Genomic DNA, 24,562 nt, shown 5'->3' on the forward strand with positions numbered 1-24,562 from the left:
CTTTCTATGTAAGGTCCCACAGTTGACAGTGCATGTCAGAGCAGAAACTCTACCATGAAGTCCAAGGAACTGTCTATAGAATTCCGAGATGGAATGGTGAGGAGTCATCGATCTGGTGAAGGGTATAAAACAATTTCTCGTGTTTGAAGTTCCCAAGAGCACAGTGAGCTCCATCATTCGGAAATATAAAGAATATGGAACTATCCAGACTCTTCCTCGAGCTGGCCATCCAACCAAACTAGGCAAGAATGACCTTAATCAGGGAGGTGACCAAAAACCCAATGGCCACTCTGACAGAGCTACAGAGTTCCTTGGTTGAGATGGGAGAACCTACCGGAAGGACAACAATCTCTGCAGCACTTCACAAATCTAGGCTTCCTGGGAGGGTTGGCAGACAGAAGCCACTCCTGAGAAAAAGGCACATGACGGCACACCTGGAGTTTGCAAAAAGGCACGTAAAAGACTCAGACAGTATGAGGCAAAAGATTCTGTGGTCTGTTGAGAATAAAATTGAACTCTTTGGCCTGAAGGCAAAGTGCTACAGCTGGTGGAAACCGAGCACAGCTAATCACCTATCAAACACCATCCTAACAGTGAAATGTGGTGGTGGCATCATCATGCTATGGGAATGCTTTTCCGTTGCAGGGACTGGGGGACTTGTAAGGATAGAGGGAACAATGAATGGAGCCAAATGCAGGCAAATCCATGAAGAGAACCTGCTTTGGAGTGCAAAAGACCTTAAACTGGGGTGAAGATTTACGTTCCAACAGGACAATGACCCGAAGCATACGGCTAAAGCAACACTGGAATGGCTTCAGAACAAGAACCTGAAAGTCCTTGAGTGGCCCAACCAAAGCCAAGACTTGAATCCCATTGAGAATCTGCGGAAAGACTTGTAGATTGCTGTTCACTGACACTCCCCATCCAAGTTGACAGAGCTTAAGCAAATTTGCAAGGAAGAATGGGAGAAAATCCCCAAACCCAGATGTGTAAAGCTGCTAAAGACATACCAAAGAAGACTCTAAGCTGTAATCGCTGCCAAAGTCACTTCTACAAAGTATAGACTCAGGGGGTTGAATACTTATTGATGCAAAACATTTGAGGTTTTCATTTTTAATTAATTTGTTAAAAAAAAATTCTAAAAACATGTTTTCACTTTGTCATTATGGGGTATTTTGTGTATATCGGTGAGAAAAAAAATTTCATGAATTCCATTTGATATTCAGGCTGTAACAGAACAAAATGTGAAAAAGTCACAGGGTGTGAATACTTTCTGAAGGTACTCTATGACATTGTGTGTATCAAACCTTGTGACTTACTTGATCACTTTGACTCAGTTTATTTGCCTTTACGTTTTTCTCAAGCTGTGGAATATGTCGACTCGTGTTTCCTAATGTTAAAAAAATTATTTTCATTTGTGGGCAGGAAGTGCAGAACGGGCGGCTCTTCAGGCTGCTGGCTCGGATGGGAACTATCAACGAGCGGCCAGAGTATGTGTGACACCAGCCCTCCCCTTTAACTCTCACCTGCACTTTTCACAATCTCATTTAAACTTTGCACTGTGTATACCTGGTTCTGCTTTATCCAGAAATCATTCTTGTCTAATCCTGTACAACCATTGCAGGGCCCGTCCCAATTCTCATTCCTGGTAGCATTAGAGTGAATTTGTATTGCCCCACGCTGCTGAGCCAGCAGGGGGCATTGTATTATCAAGTGTGGCTTGCACGTGATCTGGCCAATGGGCATTTCAAACCTCATGGTACCGTTTGGGAAATTAGGCCTCGACCAAGGACAAATTTAGCATTTGCTTTTAGTCAAGCATAGGACTGTACTCATTAACTTTGGGGCCCTCCATTTATTAGTAGTGAAAATATGGCAGAACTCTACCCCTCCCCCCTCCCTTCTACACTCTTACACTCCAGTACCAAACTCCCTCCTCACTCTCATCTTATCCAAACCTTTTCCGTTTCTTCCTGCAATCCCATGTACCTTCCTTTGTTTTTTTCCTATTCCATCTCCTCCATTTCACTATTTTACTTTCCTCAACTCAGCCCATACTCCTCCACCCGCCTTGATTACGTAATAAAAAGACAGTCTGGTGCCAAAGCGTGCTTGCTGTAACGCTTCCATGACACTCGTATGGTACAGGCTTGTGGAGACCTTTTTAATCAGGCAGAGCAAAATTGCAGAGGAGTCTGCAGTGTCTTGTTCTTCCACCGCCCCCTCATCCGAGCCTTCTGACCATATTCACCTCCGTGGCTCTCCCAGGAAGTGCATGCGGATGTGCTGTCTTCCTCGTTGCCCACTTCCTGTTCTTTACTGGCCTCTACTTGTTCATTCCTGTTTTCTCCTGCCTGGGACAGGGTCTGATTGTCGAGTCTATTCCATCTTACTCTTCTCATGCCTTTCAAGCTGGTGATTTGCTGCCTTTCCGTGCTGTTCCGCCTCACCTATGGCAGTCTTTTCGGCTCTCACTAACTGTGTCCGTCGGTTTCCATTGAATCGCTTCCTAACCCTTATTAGGGAATGTTAGGGAAACCAGGAATGTTTTCCTAACCCTTTTTGAAAAGTTGTTTTGTCGATTTGCAAAGATGTTTCATTGTTTGTCAGGGACTGAAAGTGTATGTTTGTTGATTGCATTGGATGTTGGATGAAAATGTAAGAAACATCTCCGTCAGTGTCCGTTCCACCTCGCGCATCGTGATCTCGTCATCGGCATCGAATGAACCCCGTGCCTTCATGCAATCTGGTTCCGTAGCTCCTCGAACATACATCCGATCTCACCTGGTCATGGTGAAACCAGTAAAGCATCAGGTTTCGTTTCATCGTTGTACGACTTTCTCCACTTTTCATAAAGCTTTAGATAGTACGTGTCCTTTACAAAGACCGCAAAAAACAAATCCACCCATCTCCATCATTCATAGTACAAATTGGTTGGCCCTTTGTTTTTGAAACAAATAACAAAAAAAGGAACGATGCGAGAGATTTCTTTCTTCCTTTTGACGCGTTAGTGAGGTTTATTAACTTGAGTTGTGCCTAATTTCTCTGTACAGGGTAAAACTTTTCTGGCGAGCCCACGTGTCACGGACACACTCCGTCTCCTTTCCTGTGCCTGCGACGTGAACTCCGCAGGTTCCAGAAGGATCCTAGCTGGTCAGAGACTGGTGACCGCTACCTGCTCAAGCTGTTCAGAGACCACCTGTTCCACCAGGTGACAGAGACCGGAGCCCCGTGGGTGGATCTCGGTCACATTGTGCATTGCCTAAACAAGGTACGGGACGTGCGCATGCATGGATCGCGGGTCCTTCTTGCACGCATGGTTATCGTGGGGCTGATGAGGCTGCACCTGTGCCGATTAATTGGTGTTTAACTGTGCGGTCATACAAATTATTTTTGCATCCCATGTACATTTATAAAGAAAACATTGGAAGGTGCAAGAGATTTTGCCAAAAAGTGTTTCCACAAACATTTTGTCAAAAAGCTGCTTCTTACCTTAGTGGCGTCTGTAATTGAAGGACCAAAGAGGAAATAAATAAATTGATAACCTGTATTGGACCGAACACGTCGTATGCCAGGGTTTCATTAAAGTTTACTCTGCTTTGTTACCTGCACCCCTGAAGGTGGATGAGGTTGCGTTTTCACCCCTGTCTGTCTCTCCATCTGTCTGTCTCTCCATCTGTCTGTCCGTTTGCCTGTCTGTGAGCAGGATATCTCAAAAAGTTGTGGACGAAATTAGGTGGACAGGTTCGATGTGTGACAAGGATGAATTTCTTCGATTTTGGTGAATATCTGGATCCGGATCTGGATACGATGCAGTAATTCTTTTTTAAGTGATTTTTCACCATTGAAAGATGGGGCCAAAAACGATATGCAGCACGCACGATATCTTGAAAAGTTGTGGACGAGTTGTGACAAAACTTGGTGCATGAGTTGGGTAGGTGGCAAGAACAAGCCGATTAGATTTTGGTGAAGGTCAGGGTCAAGATCCGGCCTATCAGTGGGATACAAAATATAAACTGTTTCACCTGGCAGAGGTAAGCGCTCCTCCGAGTGCCGTTCTTGTTTAACTTTTGTTTTCGTTGGTGCGGGCAAAGTTTGCTTCTGCCTTTCGGCCTCTCGATTGCTCGATATCCTGCTATTGTTTGTGTTGCTTCCTGCCACCTATGTTTATATTGAAAATGTCCACTGAGATGTGGCCATTTACTCAACCTTCCTGACCTTGCATGTCGGTAGATCAAACTTTACAAATTGGCAAAGGGAATCCATGCGGGTATCCTTTTAACATACGAGCCAGTACTCGTTGACCGGGGATCTGGCCTATCCCTCCAATGCATGCTTTATCTCACCGGTATCGTTCCCCAGATTGAAATTATTTATTGCTCTCTGCCTCTGTGCTTGTTTACTGAACTGGACTTTAAAAAATTTCTTTAATCCGTTCATTTCATACCATTTTTACCTCTGGGTGTTGGTTTTGCATGCAAGCTGGACGCTGGCATTCCGGAGAAGCTGAGCTTGGTCTCACGCGACGAGAAGAGCGTACTTGTGGTAACATACGCCGACCTGAAACGCTGCTTCGACAATGCCTTTTCTGAACTTCTGGCCGCTGCCAACGGGCAGCTTTAGCAGGCGAGATGCAGCCGCTCTGGTGTTCCACGCTTGGAGCTCAAGCTTCTTGTTCTCTGCCCCAGCAAACTGCAATGCACTACTTGGTGGGGATGATGGGTTGAGATGTAAAGAAGGGGAGGGGATGACATTACATTGAGCTTCACACTGTTTCTCTCCAAAAGAAATGTTTCCACACCAGCGAAGACCTGGTAGCTATTTGAGCAGAAATGGCTTATTCGGCTGCACCTTCTCTTTATTTGTTGTTCTTGCTGCTGCTGCTGCTGCTGCTGCTGCTGCTGCTGCTGCTGCTGCTGTTGTTCTCCCAAAGAGCGACTTTGTAATCCATGCATGACTGAACTTGTAAAATGCTTATTCTGAAGCAGGTATTAACAAGAACACGCAATCGTTCATCACTGGAGAATTGCTTGGAAGCCGGAAGCTCTTCTGTGCTTTGGTAACTTTGGGGGAAGGGATCAATTGGGTTGTTGGGTGGTGCTATTTTTAAACATTTACACTTGACAAAGCACGCTATGGCTTCCAGGAGGGGTTCTTCGTTTCCGAGCACGGACAGGACGAAGCGGACTAAGTTCTCGGAATCTGAACTTTTTGCGTTCTCGAGAGATGTGCACAGTGAATGGGGCTTTTGGTTTTGTGGGGGAATTGAGAACGAATCTTCTTATTCTTTTATCATGTGTATAGTTATAACTCAAAGGGGGGTGATGTCGGGGAACTTGTCAATGGAAACGTTAATGGGCGCTGATGTGGTTTTTTTCATCACTCCCCGCACGGCAGCTAAATTCCGAGACGAAACAAACCACTCGTTCTCATCGTTCTTTCGTAATGGCGATGCTTGGTCGCTGCGAAGGTTTTGTTTCTCTGAGCGATTGGGCACTTTGGCGAAAAGGATCTGTACTGGTCATCTGAAATTGAATGAGCTCAAAAGTGCATCTCTTTCAGGCATTTTCATCGTAACCTTTTGTTTATTTTTTGTTTGTTTGTTTTTTGTTTTTTTTTATGAGACCTGAGTGTGAAACCATTTTTAATGTTATTACGAAGCGTTTTGATATCGTCAGGTGCGCAGGTGTGTCTTCCTTCGGAGAATCTCCTGTATGGGTTTTTATTTAGTTTAGTGTTTGTTTGTTTTTGGGGGGGGGGAGGGGGCTGCATAAGCTACGTTGCTTTGTTTCGGAATTCTTCACTAGATCAGGAGAAAGCGTATTTTTGCCGCTTTCTCTCGTGTTCGAGTTTTTGCACAAAATGACGTCCAAACGTTCTTGGACCGTGAAACCGTTTTTACGTCGCCTTTGTGGAAGCATTCGCTTGGGGTTTCTTCTCTTCTTTTGTTCCTCACCAGCAGTGGATGCTTCTTGCTTGGAATTGTCTGTTCGATGAAAAGACCTGTTTTTTAAGGGTTTGGCAGTCAAGCAGGTAACAGGGTTTGTAAAGAATCGTGCAGCGCTCGCTCTGCACATCGCCGTGTCGTCGGCGAGTTGGTAACATTTACCACGTTGCTACATCTGAACTTGTACATGTTTGTACATTTACAATGATTGTATGTTGTAAGAATAAGTAAATTTTGGGAATGTGCAGGGCGGGCACATGTCGGGGCTAGAACTATGCTAGGTACAGAGATTAGGATTCAGATAGCCTTGATTAACTGTTTTTCTATTGTCCAAAGGTAATTCGATTAATTAGGGCTAATCATAATTATTTTGGGAAGGTGGGGACCGACTTATATGGGCCGTGGTAATTGTGTACACGTGATGCAAACGGGCAAAGCAAATCAAAGCTCACTGATGTCGCTCTGGTTAGAAGGGGAACTTTTGGAAACACCGGTACAGTGATCCCGATTGTGCAGCTTTACCTTTTTCTTCAGATGAGACGAAGACCCGGTTCACCGGCCTCGGTGCTTTTCCGCTACGCAAGGCCATGTGGGGCCGACTCGGCAAGCTATTGTGGCTGTAGGAGACCGACCGTCGGTTTCACCCATGCGGCAGTTTGATTGTGGCTTTGGAACCCTCATCGGTAGCTGCAGGTCCAGGGCCGTCAAATCTTTGGGCTGGACCCTCATGCACAATTTCACCCGGTTTGGTCCTTTTCATATTTGGCAGTTCATTTGGGGGTTTTTTTTGTTGTTGTTTTTGTCCAGAGTATATTTTTTATCACATCAAGTCATTTAATTCGGAGGAATATTTGATTGATGCAGTTTTCAGTGGGTTTGTCATGGTGCGTACATTTGTTCTTGGTTGTATCTCTAACCTTGTTAGATCTCTCAACATAGACAATGCCATCATCTTCAATGGGGAACTGACTTGTTACACACCAAACAGTTTCCTCTACCGTGGAGCTTGTACTGTAGCATCGAACGGGGACAAAAAGAACGGCGTGGCCGATGCACGGTGAAGTGCACTTTTCGGGAAAGGTGTGTCCAGGCGTCCGTGTGTGTTAAATTTTATTTTTTGGGGGTGGGGGGGGGGAGATCCGACTCGAGCCCCTTAACCTTTTCTCCACGACGTTGTCCTATGCTAAGCAGTGTGAAGCGAAGCGTCGCTGAATCTGCAGTTTAACTCTTGAGGGCAGAGCAGTTTTTGTAAGATCCCAGGTTATCCTGCGGACAGGCCCACGCGCTCTCGGCGTGGTGAATATGAAAAGACTGCGTCGGGCACTCGCGTGCACTCTCACCGACAGTGTTCCACCGCAGTCCAACATTGACGATCCGAGCACGTCCACTGTGGAATGACAGATGGCTGTTTGTTTACATTAGCGTTTATTGCAATGATTATGGGTTAAAAAGAAGATTGAAAAACAAGCAACTTATGCACTCGTCGTGTTCCGAAACCGGACCAATTGTTTTTAAGACCTTTTTTTTTTGGCATTCCCTCCATTTTTTTTTTTTTTGACAAACTGCCTTCCTAATGCTTCTCGGAACTTTCATCCTCACTTCGGTATTTTGTTTGTCCTTGACTCCCCTGTTTTGTCGTGCATGCGGCGCATCCTCGGAGGTTCTGCAGGTTGAACCGCGAGCTCACTCTGCGATGCAGGTGTCGCCTATTGGACGAATGCATTGGCCATTCGACTTGTCAATGCTTTTGGTCGTGGGATTTTTGAGGAGTGTATTTCTTCCAGCTTTTCTACACAGAGTTGGGAGAAGGTTTTGGTGTGTACTGGGAAGTGTTGGTGTTTTAGGGGTGGCAGAACAAAAGGCTGTTTATGTGTGGGAAGGGAGGGGGGAGAATGCTTAGGGTCGAGTTCCTTACGATTGTGCCTTTTTGTTGAAATAACGTGTTTTGTGCGTTTACTCCGTCAGTTCACTAGTGTTAGGATGAGAAGGCAAATTGAAAAAGTGGTTTCAAAGTTGACATGTTGAAATGCCCAATTTGTCTTTTTCATAAAATTGGTCCAACCTCAGTACCTTCTGTTGTGTTTTTGTTTTTTATACTTCCATTGCAAGTTTTGATGATTCGACTCTTCGACTCCACACCCCCCCCCTCTTTCTCTCAACCTCCTACCCCCTCTGTCTCTATCTGTCATTGTGTATGTAGAAATATATATATATATATATATATATATATATATATATATATATATATATATATATATATATATATATATATATATATATATATATATATATATATATATATATATATATATATATATATCCCCCTCTCTCCACTATATCTCCCTCTCTCCACCATATCTCCCCTCTCTCCACCATATCTCCCCTCTCTCCACCATATCTCCCCCTCTCTCCACCATATCTCCCCTCTCTCCACCATATCTCCCCTCTCTCCACCATATCTCCCCTCTCTCCACCATATCTCCCCCTCTCTCCACCATATCTCCCCTCTCTCCACCATATCTCCCCCTCTCTCCACCATATCTCCCCCTCTCTCCACCATATCTCCCCTCTCTCCACCATATCTCCCCTCTCTCCACCATATCTCCCCCTCTCTCCACCATATCTCCCCCTCTCTCCACCATATCTCCCCCTCTCTCCACCATATCTCCCCTCTCTCCACCATATCTCCCCTCTCTCCACCATATCTCCCCTCTCTCCACCATATCTCCCCCTCTCTCCACCATATCTCCCCCTCTCTCCACCATATCTCCCCCTCTCTCCACCATATCTCCCCTCTCTCCACCATATCTCCCCTCTCTCCACCATATCTCCCCCTCTCTCCACCATATCTCCCCCTCTCTCCACCATATCTCCCCTCTCTCCACCATATCTCCCCCTCTCTCCACCATATCTCCCCCTCTCTCCACCATATCTCCCCCTCTCTCCACCATATCTCCCCCTCTCTCCACCATATCTCCCCCTCTCTCCACCATATCTCCCCCTCCCTCCACCATATCTCCCCCTCTCTCCCCCATATCTCCCCCTCTCTCCACCATATCTCCCCTCTCTCCACCATATCTCCCCTCTCTCCACCATATCTCCCCCTCTCTCCACCATATCTCCCCCTCTCTCCACCATATCTCCCCTCTCTCCACCATATCTCCCCCTCTCTCCACCATATCTCCCCCTCTCTCCACCATATCTCCCCTCTCTCCACCATATCTCCCCTCTCTCCACCATATCTCCCCCTCTCTCCACCATATCTCCCCCTCTCTCCACCATATCTCCCCCTCTCTCCACCATATCTCCCCCTCTCTCCACCATATCTCTCCCTCTCTCTGTCTCTTTGCATCTCCCTGTTCCTTTGGGTTGTTTTTTTTTCCTGTTTTATTTTTTCTAGCCAACTTCACTTACTGCCTTGCCTTTAACTCCCACAAACTTTTGAATTTTAAAACGCTGTATGTGTACCAGCAGTATTTTAATAAAGAATACCACGTGGAAAGGTGACGTTTTGTAATTTTTATCTACCCCTAATTATCCCCGGCATCGAAGGTGAATGGAGGTTTGTGTTTTCATCTGTTTGTTTGAGAGAAAGATATCTCAAAAAGTTGTTGGATGAAACTTCGTGGGCAGATTGGTGTCTGCCAAGGACGGATTGATTCGATTTTGTTCAAGATCCGGATCCGGATTTTAGAAGTTTTTTGAAAAAAATTGTCAAAAGGTAATTCTTCACCATTCAGAGATAAGGCCAAAAACGATAAATAGCACGGTATTTGAAAACGTGGACGGATTATGAGAAAACTTGGGACGAGGTGGGCAGGTGAGAAGAAGAAGCCAATTAGATTTTGGTTCAGGTTCGAATGCACATCCGGCCTATCAGTGGGATACAAAATGTAAACTGTTCAGCCAGGCGGAGGTACGCGCTCTGCCGAGTGCTGTTCTAGTGATTAGGCATGTGAAGGGGAGGTCGTCGGGTTTTCCTGATGGTCTTTCCATGGCTCTGCGATTCGGAAACAGGGTAACAGGTGGGACAAATTTAAATTGTTTCAGGTATTTGTGTTCTTGCTCTTTGTGTTTTTTATTCTGGTAAATACAGTTCTGGAAGCACATTGACTGTTGGCATCCACCTATGCTGAACATGGTAAGCTTTGTCAAGTTGGTGGAGGAGGATGGAGTGAAAAATGTCAATCTTTATTGATTTATTTATTTAAGGCATCATCAGGGTGCTGAGACACTTGGTCAGGGTGCATAATACCACAGTGGATTGATGTAACATACAGTGTATTTTGCTTTCGCAATTATTCCTAGGGGTTAATGAATGCTTATTATAGCATAGTTATTTCCATATTGAAGGTTTAGAATCAGCGTAAACTAATCATATAGGACCATAGACATGCGTCGCTAATTTGTGTAGTTAAATGTCAAACCTACTGGTTGTGTGGTTTAATATCCCTCATTCCTGCGAGCCTTTATTTGATGTTTTATTCCTCTGTTTTCTGTCTAAATATTCCCTTTTTGCACAACACTAGGTCATTCCCACAAGTTTAGGCAGCAAAACTGAAATTGCCGTCACCTTGACAGGCCCGGACACAATAAACCGTGACTCAAGGTGGGAAAGGTGTAAGTCCTACCCATTGGGCAGGCAACGGTCAAATTGGAGAGGGGAGGGGCACGAATCGGCATCGGTGACGTCGTTCGGCAGGATTACAAAAGGGAAGACAGAGGAATCCAGGGGAGAACTTGCTTGACAACGCCTGGAGGCCGCTAAAGGCCCGGTCACACCTTGACGTTTTAGCCAACGTATGCCGATTTTTGAATTTTTTTTCTAAAACGCTGGCACACGTTGAATACGTTATGGGTAAGTTTTGATAACATTGAGAGCACGCTGAAAAACACTGCCATACGTCGTTGTACGCTGGCTTTAAACGTTGTACTTTTTGGTTGTCCTCAAATTTTTTCATGCTTGAAATTTCACGACGTATGCCGGCGTATGACTCACACGTTCCGCTACACTGGCCACAAGTTGTATGCACGGTCTGCGATCGCTGACAGACGTCAACACATGCTACTTGTAAGTTAATCATAAGTTGAGACACGCCGAGGTAATGTTTAGCGTACCCGAAACTTATTTCTAACCTATGATTAACGTGTTGTTGGCACGTTACGCGATCGTTGCCACACATCGACAGACGTTACTTTTAAGTTACTCATAGGCTGAAAGACGTCGGTATAATGGATCGTCCTTGCGTCAGCGTCCACGGCCACGGCCAGGACACTTATTTGCAGCATTCTTCAAACTTTTCTTCGGCATGACGAGGATGTTCACACTTCGATGTCTAGCTTGGCTATGATTCCAATTGTCCATCGGCAGCGTCTATTTAAAATAGTCGAGTTTGAGTGTTTTAACACGTTCAGAAGAAACGCTTCAAATTTCCAAACCCCAGCGTCAAAAAACAAAGGCGAGTGACAGCAATTTAAATCGTTCATTGTAAACAATGAAAATAGCTGAGTGGTTCCGTTTAAAAGTCGTTGAGTGTAAAAAAAATCCAATTGTTGAGCGCAAGCGTCTACTTTCAATATTGGAGATGCAGCCATTTAAATCGTTGAGTTTATCATTTAAATCGTTAAATCGTTAAACGCAAGGACGATCCATCATAACCCACACCCTCCCCCTCACACTCACCTACTACTGCCAACATGAACAAACTACGACTAATACTAATACTAATACTAATACTGATGCTGTTACTGCTGACATGGACATCGACTCAAAAAGGACTCGAAAACACAGTTGGGTTCCCCTTTTATGAGCAGCATTTTTATATACCAATTCCCAAAACCGCTGGGAACACGTCTTTATATGGCAGTTGTAAGCTAGAAACACGTTCATTTATTTTTTTTGTCGACCGGAAGACGTCATTGGAATACGTCTACATACGTCGATGTGTGTTGGGACTACGTAAAGAATTGGTTCAAAGCACGTCAAACATAAGTTAGAAATAAGTTTCGCGTAAAAAAGACATTACCGCGACGTGTTTCGACTTATGAGTAGCTTATAAGTAGCGTTTGTGGACGTGTGTAAGCGTCCACATATCGTGTGTAAAACTTATCCCCATCGCATGCGGAACGTGTGTCATACGCCGAGTACGTCGTAAAATTTTGAACATGTTTAAAATTTCTTGACGTACTCTACTTACTACGACGTATGATAGCGTACTTTAGCGTTCTACTCACGTATACCAAACTTACTCATACCGTATTTGACGTGCCCCAACGTTTTAGACACATTTTTCTTAGGTCGGCATACGCTGGCAAGATCGCCAAGGTGTGACCGCGATGTTGTCACTTCCATTTCTACGGCAGTTATGATTCGAATCGTTGTGCGTCAGCCTTTTAATAGGCTACGTCACGACATCGTCGGCGATGCGTGCAACGCGCTATGCCTGAGTTAGACTATCGTTGGGCATCGGTTGTGTAGGCCGACTACAGGTTCAGCATTCGTTGGTATAAGTTATCTATAACACAACGAAACGTTCTGTGTCCATTACCAATGCATTATACATAAGACCAAGTCGCTATGAATACGTCCAAATCTTTAAAAAAAAAAAACATCAAAAGTTCAACGTAAGCCAGCGTTTTAGATACATTTTAATACGTTGCCATCGCTGGCTAAAACGTCAAGGTGTGACCGGGCCTTAAATTAGCAGCTTGCCAAGAGGAAGCTATGCCCACCTCATGCATTCGTGTCCACCAGCCCCCCCTCTTGTCTCCCTCTTTCCCAGATGGGACACTTAAGGATCTGCTGTCCGTCGCTTAGTTTGTTCCGTGGGCCTGTATATTTCTAAGGGTTAAATTGAGGAATAATTTTATGAACTGGATTCATTTTATTGTTTGCTTCTCGTATATTTCCAATGCTGTGCTTATTTTTTAATACAGTTTACTAGCCTGACGTGGTTTCTGGTTGATTGTTTGTTCTGAAGGTTTCATCTTATGGCTTTATCCAGTTAAAGGCAGATTAACTGATTGAATAGATAAGATCTCATCACGTGACAGATAAAATAACTCCCTGGATTTGAACTGGGCATCCGGGACAAACAATATTGTTGCGGAAATTATTTATTGTGGGTAATTATTTATGCTTAATAGCGTGTAGTTATTTCTACATTAAGTGTTTAGAATAAGCATACAGTAGTTAAGTGTAATTTTCGACGTGCATTGCTAATTCATATGCCTGGTGTTGGCATAATGGTTAGGGTGGTGGGCTTGGAACCTGGGATCCTGGGATCCTGGGATCAGGAGTTCAAATCTCACTCGGCTGTTGAATTAATACCAGGTGGGGTTGACTCTGCCTGTCATCCTTCCAAGGTCGGCAAAATGAGTGCCAGCATGCTGGTATCCTGTGTCGGAGTGGCAACCCGTCAAGGATTGTGCCCAATAGCCAAGGAGTCTGCTTAAGCAGCACCAACACTCTGCACAGAGTATGGTCCCAATGGATGGGTGGATGGATGGATTGCTAATTCGTCGAGTTTGAAACGTCAGACTCTCACCCCATTGTGTGTGCCTATAATGCCTCGTTCTTATTGACCCTTTACCTCATGTCCTTATTCTCCGTTTCTGTCTACACTCTACATGTTCCTTTTTTGCTTCACACTGGGCCATTTGCACAAGTTTAGGTGGCGAGAGTCGTCGTTTTTATGATATTGTAGTCACCTCGATTGGCCTTTCTGCTGACCAGCAGGCAACCACGACTCGAGGGGGGGGGGTGAAAGTGTTCGCCATGCCCACTGGTCGGGGTGTGAACCGATGGGAAAGGAGAGGGGTGTAAATTGTCATCAATAATGTCTGTGGGCTCTGCTGTAAATGTATGGGCAAGTCAGAATCCAAGGAGAACCCCAGATCCACTGAGCTTGAGGCTATGCCCTGGAGCGATCCATTTCGAGGGAGAAGCCATGTTATGCCTTGCCAACATCCCACCAACTTCATCAAGACGTGGCCCTCTCTTCCCTCCTCGTTGCCTGCACAGATGTTCTTGTTGCTGTGAAAGACATTGTCATTGGCACAGGGTGTTCTTCTGCAAGCACCATTATCTGGTTTGGCCAAACACCTCTGTTGTCTCTTGACTTTCCCTTACCTTCTATCATGTGTCTATTCTATCATGAGGCCTTAAGGAATAGGATAATTAAGGATCTGCCATCTGACACTTGGTTTGTTTTGTGTGTATGCTGTTGTTAATTTTTGGTTGGAGTACTATAATTGTATCCATTGTGTTGCTGCTTCCTGTATATTGCTAACCATTTTGCTTTTGTTAAATCAATACACTTTACAAACAGTTTCATCTCATGGCTCCGTAAATCCTGTTAAAGGAAGATTGATGCAAGATAAAAATGTCACAAGCTCGCTCGACTCTAATAAGATCTGTCATGTGATCGCCTATCAGCACGGTAACGCGGCTTCAGAGGATCCAGCAGGGGCTCTTTGAAACGAGTGACTGTTGTGGTCGTTTTGACACAAAATTGCTGGATTTGAACTTGGGAAGCAGAACTGTGTGGTGACTGTAACAATATGTTGCTCATTTGGCTTGAAAATGGAATTTGTTATTTTGCATATTTTATTCACTTGTAGGGGGTGGGGAGGTTAAATAAAAATAAAAATCCTCGGTATATGATGCAATCATCCCCTTTGTACTTGATGTGCATTTAAAAAGTCCGACTTGAACTGAGTCAAAGTGAGAACTGAAGAGCAATGCTTCAAACCAGATTAATAAATTAGGCCCGACCAGCAAGCGTGTTCACATATCATCTCGATGCAGTCAAAATGTTTTTTGTTTACCATCAAACCCAGATGTTTCCTTCACCTGCTGTTTTGCTGATGACCACATTGTGCAGTGGAGTGAAGGTAGGGGAAGGATAAATGTCGTTCGTATAGTATATGTTGGGTGCCCTCATTGGTATTTAAATACAGTACATGATAATGGCCCTGACCATTAACTAAGTGCCATAAATGCAGTGGTCTTGCCATGAAATAGGTAATGTTATAAACTTTGAAATTAGTAACACTCCACAACAATATTAAGCTTGCATGCTTCTGTAAACGTTCTAAACTAAGGTGTGATAACATAACACGAAAAGTTATACTTCGGTACATAAACAGTAGTATTACAGTACTATTGTATATAATACTGTGCCCTTGATTGTCATGAAAGAGCAGGCGGTGTCGAAGTGTTTGAATGCTTTTTGGTTCACAATGGCCAAACGTGTTCCAGTCTGTGCTTGCCTTCGAGATGATAGAAACCCCAAGCGCAAATCTTTTACGTTTTTGTTGCATCTGGTCGGCCAAAAAGGTTAACGGCAGACTCTGTAAAACCCAAGTTATACACATACGTAATAAATACTTGTTTGCTTTAAACCATGATGTAGTTGTAGTAGTAGTAGTAATAGAAGTAATAGTAGTCAAAATGCAAAAAGTATAAAAATCTACATTTAAAGGGCAATCTTTGTGAAGGAAAAAAAACATCCTCCAATAGTAGTCCAGAAGGTTTCGGATTCAGATGTCTTATTTTGTCTTCCTCCATCTCTCAACTGCTTGGAGGAATCACACTGGTGATGCTGTGTAACGCATGGCAATGGAATAATCTGGTGGTGGTGAGCCGGCATAATAATCCAGGTTGGTTTGACCCAAGACACTGGCTCCGTCTTCCTCGAGAAAGGGACATGTATGGCCGGCCATGTCTGGACTGCAGGATGACTGGTGGGTGGCTGCAGACTCGGACCATAGTGACTCCTTGCTTTTACTGCAACCTTTCAAGCTTCGGCTTGGGGAGGAAGAGAGAGAAACAAAGTGACTGAATACCACCAGAACAACAACAACATTGAAGGCAAAGGGGAGAGTTAAGGGTTTGCACTTGTTTTTGAGCTTGCATCCATTTGATTCCCAACCATATAAATGGATCATGGTGATACATATACATACAGTGGGGAGAACAAGTATTTGATACACTGCCGATTTTGCAGGTTTTCCCACTTACAAAGCACGTAGACATCTAATTTTTATCGTAGGTACACTTCAACTGTGAAAGATGGAATCGAAAACAAAAATCCTGAAAAAAATCCTCCAGGATTTTAATCCATGATGGCGTAGTGTGTTACTTCTGGTTTTCTTTGTTACTGTGGTCCCAGCTCTCTTCAGGTCATTGACCAGGTCCTGCCATGTTGTTCGGGACTGATCCTCACCTTTCTCATGATCATTGAGGCTCCACAAGGTGAGATCTTGCCTGGAGCCCCAGACCGAGGGAGATTGGTTTTTACATATGTATTACAGATAAATACACTGTACTATCTCTCTCTCTCTCTCTCTCTCTCTTTCTCTTTCTCTTTCTCTTTCTCTTTCTCTTTCTCTTTCTCTTTCTCTTTCTCTCTCTTCCCCCTCTTTCTCTCTCTTCCCACTCTCTCTCTCTCTTCCCCCTCTCTCTTCACATAGCCCGTACCTTCACCAAGGCTTCCAGACCACCTCCTCATGGTCGACCACTGCATCGATGCTCTTGAGGGTACTGACTAAATGTTTGGAGGATCTCAGAGGAGGTTGGTACCCTCGAGGTATAGTGTGCATGGTCCTCTGGTGTGAGGACATGCTTTGGCACTCCACCAACCCAGCTCGGGCAGGTGGAGCTGTTTTGCCTTGGTAGGCAGTCTACCTCGGAGAAGGAAACTGATCGCAAATCCCCCTGCTGCCTTGTAGGGTGTCTCTCTTTGGACAAAGGCTAGGCCCACAGCTGACACTGGTGGCATTAGGAAGGGCATCCTGCCACAAAAATGTGCCTCAAACATGCTTTTTGGCAAAATGGGGACCTGGGTTTGTGCTTCCCCATCTGGGTCCATTGCCGTGTTGACAACTGGACAGTGTTGCTGCATTGTCCAGAGGGTACATGGTGTGTGTCTTAACAGGTTTGCACTTACTGCCTGAGAGTATAAGAGCCCAAACCCACTCATAGCAGACTGGGAGGCTGTTCTACCAGCAGGCTAATAATACCCCATCTGTCTTTGTGCCATGTTGCGCATGGATGGGTGTCACTGAAGCGGGTTGTAGTGGGTCACCCACGAGCCCCTGGGACTGCTGGTGTTACGGCATCAGGTCATGTAAGCGTGCTGATGTCTGGGGTTGCTGTGGTATGTACTATGAGTGGTGGCTTTCATACTCAAGTCCCCTCACTTTCTTCCTCTTTGAAATCTATGATGCACAAATTACAAATGAGAGCAAACCTGTCATGCATTGATCACCCACTCAGCATGACAAGATAGGGATTAGAGTTGCGAGTCTGAATATTGGTGCTATGCCTGATAGAGCTGGTGAGATAGTGGAAACTTTGAACCACAGAAGAGTGGATGTATGCTGTGTGCAAGAAACAAGGTGGAGGGGTGGTGCTGCAAGAATGGTAACAGGTAGAAACTGGAAGGGCGCATATCGGTCGAGCGCATACCTCCGCCTCGTAATACCTGATCCACGAGAGCATATCAGGCCCAATACATTTTTGAAATATCATGCTAAATATAGTTTTTGGCCCTATTTCTGAATGGTGAAGAATCACTTTAAAAATATAAATTAAATAATTTTCATATCCTGATCCGGATCCGGATCTTCACCAAAATCTAATCAGTTCGTCTTCGTCACACACCCAACCTGTTCACAAAATTTTATCCGGATCAGTCTACAACTTTTTGAAATATCCTGGACACAAACAGACAGAAAGGGGCGAAAACATAACCTCCTTCAACTTCGGTGGCGGAGGTAACAAAAGTACCGATTAGTGGTGGGAGAAGGAAGTGTGGACAAAAGAGGGAGGTGATCCTGTGCAGCCTCGAAAAAAGGTGTTGGTAGCAATTTAATATTGTGTAAATCCTGTAACTGCTGGGTGCACAAGAGGTGTCGTGGCATCAGGGGTAAACTGCAGGTACTTCCTGACTTCAAATGTGCTATTTGCACAGGTAAACAAGTGGCTCCAGTTCGAGTGGAAAGGTTAGTTTATGGGGATATATCCCTGGAATGTGTCGATAAATTCTGTTACCTTGGTGATATGGTTAGTGCAGAAGCAGCAGTGAATGCAATAATTGGAAGTGGCTGGAGGAAGTTTAAAGAGTTGTTACCCCTATTGACATCAAGAGGGACCTCTCTCCAATTAAAAGGAAGACTTTATGCAGCTTGCATAAGAAGCATGATGTTGTATGGCAGCGAAACATGGGTGATCAAAAAGGAGGATGAACGGAGGTGTGAACGAAATGAGAATGGTGAGGTGAATGTGTGATGTGACACTGAAGGATAGAAAACCGAATGTGGAATTCAGAGATAGGTTTGGTATAAAAAGCATTAGTGAGGTTATGCTTAGGGGTATGTTGAGATGGTTTGGACATGTGTTAAAGGATGGGTGTGGGTAGCTATGTGAAGAGGTGTATAAATATAAATGTCTGAATGAAAGGAGAGCTAGAGGCCGTCCGAGGAAAACATGGGATGTGTTGCTGAGAGAGGATCTTAGAGTTAAAGGCCGGACAAGAGGGCAAGCAAGGGATCGTGCAGCCTGGAAAGCAGCCATTCGGTGAACCACAGCTTACACATGCAAGCATGGAAACGGCCTTACAACGATGAAGAAAACATTATTTTGAAAGAGCTGCACAGTGTGCCAGGTGGGAGGGGGTGTGGAAAGCGCACATGTGGGATAAAGGGATGTAGGTGTCGTGTTCTCACACATCTCTCTCCACCTCTTACAGGTGGAGGGTAGAGAGTAATATTTACACAGACTCTCCATTCCAGCTTTTCATACATCTCTCATATGTCTGTATAATTAAACTTTGGGTTTGAACATCATTTGCACAGCAAGGGTTTTCAGGTGGTTTCCAATAGTGTGTATTGTTTGGTCAGTACATTTTGTTTGAATGTTTTCTAACTGTTCACCAGTGAAATTTCCTCATTCTACAACATTACATTTCTGTTCATAATGATGACGGCTTACCCAATGGCAATGAGAGACTTTGGCCTGGCCTCCAACTTCTTTAATTCCTCAGATGCCAGGATCATGCCGCTGTCAGTCTGATTTTCCTGTATACCAGCACAGCAATGGGTTCAAGTGAAGAGGAGGACATTAATAAAGTGTAACAATTACAGGGAGGGTGTTCTGAGTACTCTGGTGAACCCCCACCCCTCCCCCCAAAAGTTGACGCTTGTCACAGCCCTTAAATGGTTTTGATATAAAATTACTCCCTTCTCGATCCTCGTCATTCAATGAATACTTTGAGGTACAGTTTGACATTTCATCTAGGTATTCTTACAATCAAAATCCAAATGTTATCCAAGCTGACTGACGTGTTAAACAAAATTCTCAAAAGCCGGTTTGTCACCAAGTACAATCGCCATCCCTTTCGAGGTTGAGCGGCGTGCACAGTACGGAATGTTTATAAGAGTATCCATCAATTTCCTGTTCTCTCCTTGTGTTACACTCATTAGCGATTCAAAATGAGCAAAAGATTTTTTTCTTCAACTTGTGTCTTAAATTAATATTCGTTTGGGAATGAGGGTGGGGAGAGCGAAAGCCTCCCTCCACCCTTAAATAAAGGGATAAAACCTCAAATATTGAAAGTGATGTTTCAGTTGGAAACAAACGGTTATTTCATTTATTTATTTAAAAGGTTATAGCACCATCATCCCCACACTTTTTGAAAAAAAAGCTGTCCATATGTCATGCTATCTCTTCAACTGTTTGGCAGAAATTCACCAAACTTGGGAGTTATGATCACCATATGGCAAGAAGGTGCAAGAGCAGTATTTAAAAAAAAATTTAACTCCAAATTTGATACCGGGTTGTTCCTGATGGAACTTTTCACCATCTTTCATCTTTCCTTTAAGTCGGCAGCATGGGGATTTGCGATGGCGTGCTTTCGACTTCACTCTAGTGATGGTTTTGTTTTGGATTTAAAATTCTATTTCTTAAATTCAGGATACAAAAACATTATTGTCTCAAACTTTCGACTGGGTTTTTACTTTTCATCATTTTCCTTCACTCACCTCACATGATGCTGGAGTGCTCGGTTCGAAGGGGACCTCGTCAAATGTCTTGACACTTACGGGCCGAAGCGCTGTTTTCCCAATGTTGCAATACCTGCAGAACACGTCACGCAATCATCGGTGTGACCGAGATTGAGTAGGGCAAAGGATGACATGAGACAAGAGTGTAACTCCTGTAGAGGAAGTGTGCAAATCGGTATCTTAAGCATCAGAACCGGAATCACTAATACATGGAAGACGATACCGCAGGTGTAAGAACAGACAAGTGAAAATGTTTCGAGCAGACAAACTACACTTGGAAAAGTAGGTGATGTTTCCTCCAGATATGGAAGGGCAAAATAAAGGGGAAGCTGGTCAGGAAGACATCAGAGATTAGAATAAAAAAAATAGGACCACCTGTCCTGAAGTTCACTCAAGCTCACTTTCGCAGACCCTGAATTTTTTAAATGCCATGAACAAACTTTTGTACATCACAGGTGATGAAGGTTGTGGTCAAGTTTCATTGAAATTGTGTGTGTAGTTCAGAGAAGAGAGCAAATACTTATTTTTGGGGGTCAAACCCCTCTTCCTCCCATAGACCGCTTAATGAGCACAGATTTTGATGTGGTCAATACACCTTCGGCATCAGGTATGAAGCTTGTGGCCAAGTTTCATCAAAATCGTTTGTTTGGTTCACGCAATAATGACTGATGTGTTTACGGACTGACTGACTCACCTATGGACACTGCTCGAGTGCATCCTGTGACATCATAGCTAAGTGTTACACACGCTGATGATGAATACACCATTGGGTTAATGAACCAAAAGTGGTACAGATGGTTCACCAATGTCAGTGATTAACCAAAATGGAGATTGCCAGATTAAATGCAAAGGCTGGGTGAGCGCTGCCGCTCGCCACAGGGCGAATCCCCCTTAACTGTGGCTAATATTTTAAACCACCCATTAGCCACTGTGGCTAATCCATGTTTTCGTGGGTTTTTTTTTTACCAGTTTGACGAATTTTGGGTGATTTTAGCACAGAATTCAACCTTCGTTGAGACAGCCACCATTTTGTATGTTTTGATTACGGGAAGCACACATGATTTTGTACAAGTTTATATATACTAACTTTAGTAGTTTTAAACTAGTTTCTAGTAAAAAAAAAATATCGACCGAAATGATGCACGATTCTCGTCTCAAAATTTTATTTTAATTAAAAAAAAAAAATTCCGGAATGATTCGGCTCTGCATGCTTCGTTGGGTCAGTGGTTGCCAGGTGAGTTTTGACACAATCAGTAGTAGTACCTGTAGTAGGACGAGTTTGTTTGGATGAGTGAGTTTGATGGGTGACTTTGGTTGGTTGGATGAGTGAAGTTGATGGGTGAGATTTGTTGTATGAGTGAGTTTGATGTGTGACATTGGTTGGAAGTGCGAGTTTGATGTGTGAGATTGGTTGGATGAGTGAAGTCGTTGGGTGAGATTGGTTGGATGAGTGAGTTTGACTGGCATGAGGTTGGTCCAATCCTGGTCCACAACCACCCCCATCCCCCACTCCCACCTACTAAAGGCACAACGACCATACCACCCACACACACACACACACACACACACACACACACACACACACACACACACACACACACACACACACACACACACACACACACACACACACACACACACACACACACACACACACCATCACCACCACCACCACAATCCCTCACAATCACCACCTCCCCTGATGGTCGTTCATTCAACCAATCTCACACATCAAACTCACTCATCCAACCAATCTGAACAATCCAACTCACTCATCCAATCAACCTCACCCATCAAACTCACACATCCGCCTTAAAATTAACTTATTATTTCATATTGCTAAAAAAAACTTTTGAATAAAATATGTGGCTATTTCCTTTCTCCTGTGGCTAATCATTCTAAACCTGGATTAGCCACAGTGGCTAATTCCTTTTGAAAGCCAGAGCACATCCTGAAAGGGAATGTACAAATTGAAATTGAAAGTGGAAACAACAATCACCTGGGCCATATCTTACAGACAAAGATGAGATTGGGCAGAGGAGAAAAGTTATGAATATCATTTGCAGGAAGCCAAATCAGGACCAAGTGCTGTAGTGACGGGAGACATCCATCAAGGGATATTCGATCATTGACGAAGTCAGGGATATCATTTTACGACTGTGGAATTACATTTTTGTGGATGGAAACCGATTGATATAAATTCTGAAGTACAAGTGGCTTTGTCATGCGCAATCTTGGAGTTCATTTCACTTGGAAGGTTGGACTTGGCACCTTAAGGACTGCCGTTTTGTCGACTTCCTCGGACATTACACAAGATGTGCTCCACCTGCGGCCGAATAGGCAAACGGGTGTGGCCCAAACAACTGTGCCGGAATAAAATAAAACATGATCAGATTTTATCACTCCTTTTCTCCTGCACCTTTCAAATGCCTTCTGCTTGTCATGAGGTGATAGCTCGTGAGCTACGTCACAAACGTAGCCATTGGTTTCACTTCACAAACGTAGACGATAGTCCAGAGAGAAACAGGGATGGCATTGTCGATAGACGCACAAAAGCCGAGCCCTTCACATATTTTCTATACTAATAAATGTCAGTGTATGTCAGTCTGTCAGTCTCCTCCATAATTTCAAAATAATGAAACCGAGTGGGCCCCAAACTTTGTGTGCTTACTGAGGGAACTCAAAGGTAGTGCATGAGAGAAAATTGGGTGTTTGGGTTAATTTAAACACCCCTTTTGAAGAGATAATGAACGGCCTTATTTAATTGAATGACTCAGTGAATCGGGATGTCCTCTGGAGGATTCTTGGTCTTCATGGGGTGCCACCAAAACTGATCGATCTGATGTCTGAACTCTACTCTGGTACTGAGAGTGCTGTGAAGTGTGGTGGTACCATCTCTGACGCATTTCCAGTTGTTACTGGAGTTCGTCAGGGGTGTGTACTGGCCCCCACACTTTTCAGCACTTGTATGGACTGGATTTTAGGGAGGATGTCGGAGAGATCAAGTTGCGGTGCGTCATTTGGGAATGTCAAGATCTCGGACCTTGACTTTGCAGATGATGCAGTCATCTTTGCGGAGACTTTAGACATCCTTTTGGGGGCCCTCGAGGTGCTGAATGAGGAGTCGGAGCCGTTGGGATTACGGGTTTCTTGGGTCAAAACAAAGATCCAGGCTTTCGGTGACATCTTGGATGCTGCTGTCCTGTCTGTGTCTGTTTGTGGTGAGGATGTTGAGGTCATGGAGAGATTCACTTACCTTGGCAGTGATATTCATGTCTCTGCTGGCTGTGAGTCAGAGGTCAATAGACGTCTGGGTCGGGCCTGGGGAGTCATGGATTCACTGGATCATGGGGTGTGGCGCTGCCGGTACCTGTGCGGGAGGACGAAAGTCCGAGTCTTCAGGTCCTTGATACTTCCAGTCTTGCTCTATGGGTGCGAGACTTGGACTCTGACCAAGGATCTGAGACAGAGACTTAATTCCTTTGGTACCAGGTCTCTTCGGAGAATCCTTGGCTATCGCTGGTCGGATTTTGTGTCCAACGAGCGGTTGCTGAGAGAGACTCGGATGAGATTTGTTACCTGCATAGTCCGTGAGCGTCAGTTGCGGCTGTATGGACATGTGGCTCGTTTTCCTGACGCTGATCCTGCTCACCAGATTCTCTCAGCGAGGGAGTCTCATGAGTGGAGGAGGCCAGTGGGTCGACCACGTGCCTCATGGTTGCAACAGGTTGAACATCATCTCAAGGAGATGGGGATGGGCCTGGCATCTGCCTGGGGGATGGCCAGACGGAGGCCCCTGGAGTACCGGCGGAAAGTGGACGCAGCGACGTGCTGTTCTGGCACATGCTCCCATACCTGACCTGACCTGACCTTATTTAATTATCCTTTATCAAGGCTCTTCCTTGGTCACCTCACTGTGGTCAAAATTTGCCATTTTTTTCACCTGGTAAACAATGCCTTTACTTGAACAGGCTGCAACGGTTTAAACGATAAAGCTTTTTTTCACTTCCTCATTCATATCATCGAATGCCTGATCATCGTACCTACAAATCGCTGGATACATTGCAATGCTTATAAACGCCCGGAGACACCAGCAATGGCTTTATTTAATTTCCGCACATGCCCCATAACCTCCAGAATCTCTTAAACTCAGCCAAATTTCAAAGTTTAAACTCTGAAATTGAAACTTTTCAGCAGTTCCGACTGATAAAAAAAAAGTGTTCCTTTGTCCAATTCGGACATTAATTGACATTACGGGCATCTCCTGGTGCATGGTGTTTATATGACCGATCGCTTGTCAAGCCAGCCATTCCTTATCAACCGTTTTTTTGGAGTACTTGCTTGAGTGCTTAAGCTACTTGGTGAGCATGATATAAGCTGCTTGGTTGTTCATTTCCAAGCCATGGCAAAAGTATTCACACTGTCACTGAATATATTGATCGACTTGAACAAAGTTCAGGCCCTACTCACCTGCATTTGGCGGACGCAGACGTCTGAGGACATTACTCGTGAACATTGTCATCCAGTGCCTCTCTCCTACCCCCCTCC

At 44.4% G+C, this 24,562-nt stretch overlaps 2 protein-coding genes across 11 annotated transcripts in view; one reads left to right on the top strand and one right to left on the bottom strand.

The window, feature by feature from the left end:
- The window catches only part of PAN3 (poly(A) specific ribonuclease subunit PAN3), a 72,713-nt gene extending 64,700 nt beyond the window's left edge, over positions 1-8,013 (top strand). For 7 of the 8 annotated variants that reach the window (XM_085852669.1, XM_085852670.1, XM_085852671.1 and 4 more), the window contains 3 exons: positions 1,426-1,490; positions 3,133-3,271; positions 4,483-8,013. In XM_085852669.1, the coding sequence (XP_085708795.1) occupies positions 1,426-1,490; positions 3,133-3,271; positions 4,483-4,623 (345 nt within the window). In that variant the 3' untranslated portion in view covers positions 4,624-8,013. Of the gene's footprint in view, positions 1-1,425; positions 1,491-3,053; positions 3,272-4,482 lie in introns of those variants that run through there. The other variant, XM_085852673.1, reaches the window with a different exon arrangement.
- Positions 8,014-14,537: 6,524 nt separating this feature from the next.
- Positions 14,538-24,562, bottom strand: part of FLT1 (fms related receptor tyrosine kinase 1) — a 139,979-nt gene continuing 129,954 nt past the window's right edge. For all 3 annotated transcript variants that reach the window (XM_085852679.1, XM_085852680.1, XM_085852677.1), the window contains exons 28-30: positions 19,994-20,087; positions 18,945-19,030; positions 14,538-15,758 (exon numbers count right to left, since the gene is read on the bottom strand). In XM_085852679.1, the coding sequence (XP_085708805.1) occupies positions 15,539-15,758; positions 18,945-19,030; positions 19,994-20,087 (400 nt within the window). In that variant the 3' untranslated portion in view covers positions 14,538-15,538. The remainder of the gene's footprint in view (positions 15,759-18,944; positions 19,031-19,993; positions 20,088-24,562) is intronic.

This window comes from Eptatretus burgeri, chromosome 13 (genome assembly GCF_056783735.1).
Source record: "Eptatretus burgeri isolate ZD-2024b chromosome 13, Ebu_testis_v1, whole genome shotgun sequence".
NCBI lineage: Eukaryota > Metazoa > Chordata > Myxini > Myxiniformes > Myxinidae > Eptatretus > Eptatretus burgeri.